Source organism: Lipotes vexillifer, unplaced genomic scaffold, assembly GCF_000442215.2.
Source record: "Lipotes vexillifer unplaced genomic scaffold, Lipotes_vexillifer_v1.1 scaffold988, whole genome shotgun sequence".
In the NCBI taxonomy this organism is placed as follows: domain Eukaryota; kingdom Metazoa; phylum Chordata; class Mammalia; order Artiodactyla; family Lipotidae; genus Lipotes; species Lipotes vexillifer.
This window is the reverse complement of record NW_006797916.1, coordinates 1,526,011-1,529,629: the sequence shown is the minus strand read 5'-3', so window position 1 is coordinate 1,529,629 and position 3,619 is coordinate 1,526,011. Positions and strand designations below refer to the sequence as shown.

The 3,619-nt window shown below is 63.1% G+C and overlaps 1 protein-coding gene across 1 annotated transcript in view; it reads left to right on the top strand.

The window, feature by feature from the left end:
- KIF1A (kinesin family member 1A) overlaps positions 1-3,619 on the top strand; it is a 95,936-nt gene that overhangs the window by 77,689 nt on the left and 14,628 nt on the right. The window contains exon 39 of the mRNA XM_007469947.1: positions 3,562-3,619. This exon is cut by the window's right edge and continues 81 nt beyond it. Within this exon, the coding sequence (XP_007470009.1) occupies positions 3,562-3,619 (58 nt within the window). The remainder of the gene's footprint in view (positions 1-3,561) is intronic.

Below are 3,619 nucleotides of genomic sequence, written 5' to 3'. Positions count from 1 at the left end.
CACTCTTTCGAGAAACATAGTTCCCAGAGCATAACGAGTTTCAGGTTTAAACCTCGAGCGTGGGGTTTAATTTTCAGATTCTCGGCAGACCCATTCGCCTTAAGATGCCCGCCATGCTGGCCTGGTGGCACACGATGGCTGTGACGCATGTCAGAAGTTGTCTAAACGAGCTCTGATGGGCCGTCGGCAGCAGGCGTGGTAGAGTCTCATACAGAATGACCAGGTGCTCGTGTTGCGAGCCCTGAGATTCCATCACCTCCCACCCGGGCAGCCCAGGGCCTCCCGCGGACCCACACGTGCTCACAGGCAGGGCCAGTACCGGTTCCCGTTCCACCAACCCCAGGGAAAACGAAACAGCTGCAGCCTATTTGCGGCAGGACAGAAAAGATGTTTACAACATGTGGCATTTTCTTTGTCAACAAAACTTTTTAACTGAGTTTTCAAGTTTTCCCCACGTGGGTCCTCGCTTGTTTGAGCATCACGCTCGCGTCCCAGAGCTAATTTGGGGTGGTTCTGTTTCCGGAGCCTGCTGCCTGACCCCTTCGGCTGGAAGAGAGCCGCCAGACAGGCCTCCTCATCCAGGAAGCCCTCCCTGCCAGGCTTGGAAGGCTCTTTTGGAGTCAGGATGTCAGCCAGAGGCTCCTGGAAGTGGACCGGAGGTGTCTGAGGGGGGGGACTCCTCGATGCTGTGTCCCCACTCTGCTGCAGAGGGCCTGTGCTGATGGGCATTTTCCATCCGGCTGGGGGCCCTGCAGGAACCCCCCGGGGCTCTGCTGTGGGTGCAGGCTGGCCTGCCTGCGGCCCCTTTCTTTAAAACGGGGTCCCAGGGCACGGCACGCAGTTGGAGGGCAAAGGACCAGGATCCAAGGTGGAGCCTGGCACGGCCTCGCTGGAGGGAGGGACTGGCCACTTTCCCCAGAATGGGCTGGATGCAGAGGTCCACAGTATGACGGTGCTGAGCCGATGGTGAAGCTCTGATGCTCTGCCCTTAAGGTGGCCCACCCCAGCGTTTCTGCTTCCGTGGGTGCGGGGGCCCCGGAATCTGCATTTCTGGTCAGTTCCCAGTGGTGCAGATGCTGCGGGTCCAGGGACCCCAAGCCTGGACCACACATTCCCCTTGAAAGTATACCTGGGGGGCTGACTGAACTTCGCTCAGGTAGAGTGAGCAGCGCCGCAGGGGAGGGGCGCCCTTCCAGGTGACCTGACCCCAGAGGGTCTGCTGGGGCTGCTCACGAGTCGGGTCCTGGCGTGGTCTCCCCGCAGGCCAGGCACCTCCTGGATGCACCGTGGCCCCCTCTCAACCCTCTGGGTCTTAGTTTCCTGCCATGTGACACCCTGCCCAGGTTGGCTGCTTGGGTCCCATGTCGGTGGGCTGCCGCCCTCCCACCCTGCTGGGCTGGGCTCAGTCCTCACGCCCCGAGCACTTGCGGCGGGAAGGAAGCTGGCGGCGTCCTGTAGCGACATTTTAGGCAGGTGGACAGAGGTGGCAGTGCTGAGCCAGGCCCTGGGCCAGCGGGAGGGTTTGGGGCTGGCCAGCCTGCCAGGGCCGGGGCCTCAGGCTGGGCCGTGCCCAGGGTGCGGTTGGGCCTCCTGGGGAGAGGACTTGTAATAACAGTAATGCCTCCCAGGCCCGTCCTCAGCTCCTCACCGGCTTACTTAACCCACAGGATGTCTTGATGAGGCGGGGCAGTGACTGCCCGTCATTGGTCCAGGAAGCAGGGCACAGAGATGTCTGCTGTCAGCCCGAGGTCACATGCTGTGAAGTGGCATTTGGAGCTGGGCTGGCAGGGGTGGGGGGCGGGGGGGCATTTGTTCTGAGCTGCGCTGCAGCGGGCCTCTGGCTCTGTCCGCAGGCCTGGGGCATTTGGGGACCCCTGGGACAGAGGGCATCCCTCTGGGTCTGGGTGGCGGCTCCAGGTGCACCCAGCTGGTCCTGCTGGAGATGCACCCAAGGCTCTCCCTGTGGACACAGGGAAAGGGGTGTCTGCAGGTCCCCGGGCTGGGGCTTAGAGTGGGCCCCACCCACAGGGAGCCCCCCACCCCCGTGGGCCGCGTCTGGGCCCCACGCGACGGCAGTCAGCAGCCCCGCGGCTGGTGTGGCACGGCCCCGCCTGCTCCGTGTCCGTTAGCTGGTACCTGGCCGGGTGACGGTGCTCGTTCTGACATGTGAATTTCTTCTGTGTGTGTACGTGTGTGTCCTGGCTGCCAGCGCCTTTAGCGTTTCGTTCGGAAATGACACTAGGTACAGCTCACTTTTCTCTTCCGCGCTCGCTCGGTCTGTCCTCTTCTGACTTTCAATTTCCTTTCTCCCCTGGCGTCTCCCCGCTCTCTCTGCCCATTCTCTGGTTACCCCGCTGTCCTCACGTCCTACGTCTGGAACTTTCTCCTCAGTGATGTGTCCGGCAGTGGCCCTGCCCCGTCCCGCTGCTTATCCCGCGCCCCTGGACTGCGCCATGGAGAGAGGGGGTGGCCGTGGCGCTGTCTCCGCCCCTATGCGGCTTCCCTCCTCTTCCCGCTGCATTGCCGGGTGGGCCCGGCTCCTCCGCAGGGGCCGGGCCATGTCAGGGCGTGTGCTGTGGCGGGCTGCTTGCGTTGATCAGTTTCTCAACTGTGTCTTTGTGAGGATGCTTGGATGGAAACCGGGTGAGGCTGGGGGCTGCCAGGGCCCACAGAGCGGCCACATTGTGCCTTGAGGCAAAGCCCCAGCTCAGATACGAGGGTCCTCAAAACACGCACCCGGCCTGAGGCAAGAGTTTAGGAGCTCTGCCGTCAGATGGTCGAAAAACGGAAACTGTCGTATGACAGGAAGCCCTGCCCTGGAGGCCACCAAATTGTCTGGGCCCTGGGGCTGTCCTGAGCTGCCCTCAGAGGGGTTTCCTGGCCACTGGCTCACGCTCTGGTCATTACTTTCCGGGTTAGAGACTGGGGACAGGAAGAACCCACCACTGCCTGCTCTGTGCTACGTGGGGCCCTGCCTTTCCACGGGGCCTGGCTGAGGTGGGTGGAGGCCATGCCGTCTGGGAGAGGGGCCACCCCGGTTTTCACCCCCAGCATCCTCCCCCGAGGGCAAGTCGGCTGGTGGAGATGGCCATGGAGAGTGTTGGCAACGCCGGGCGGGCTCCCTTTGAGTCCAGGGAGAGGCCAGGGCGCCTCCTTACTCAAGCCGAGACTGGGTGGAGGTGGGCACCCCTTCCCATGGTGTCCCCACCACCACCGTCGCCTCTGCCCCCTTCCCCCCTCCTCTCACCCTCCCTCCCCTCTCCATCCTCTCACTCCTGCCTCAGCTCCAGGGGATCCCTCTCCCCCTCCCCCAGGGTGGAGCTGAGAGGGCTCTGCACTCACCCTGGGGGGCACCTGAGCCCCCTACCTGGCATGGTCCTGAGTAAGGAGGGCTCCATCCTCCCTGGACACCAACACCTGGGCCTCTGACCTGTGGCCCCAGCGGCTCTCCCTGCGGGTGGCCCACACGTCTGTCTGTCTGTGTCTGTCCGTCTGCATGTCCCCACCTCCACCGAGAGCAAGTCACATCCGACCTTCTACCTTGTCTCTGCTTCCATTCAGGACCTTTTACCAGTTTGAGGCTGCGTGGGACAGCTCCATGCACAACTCCCTGCTGCTG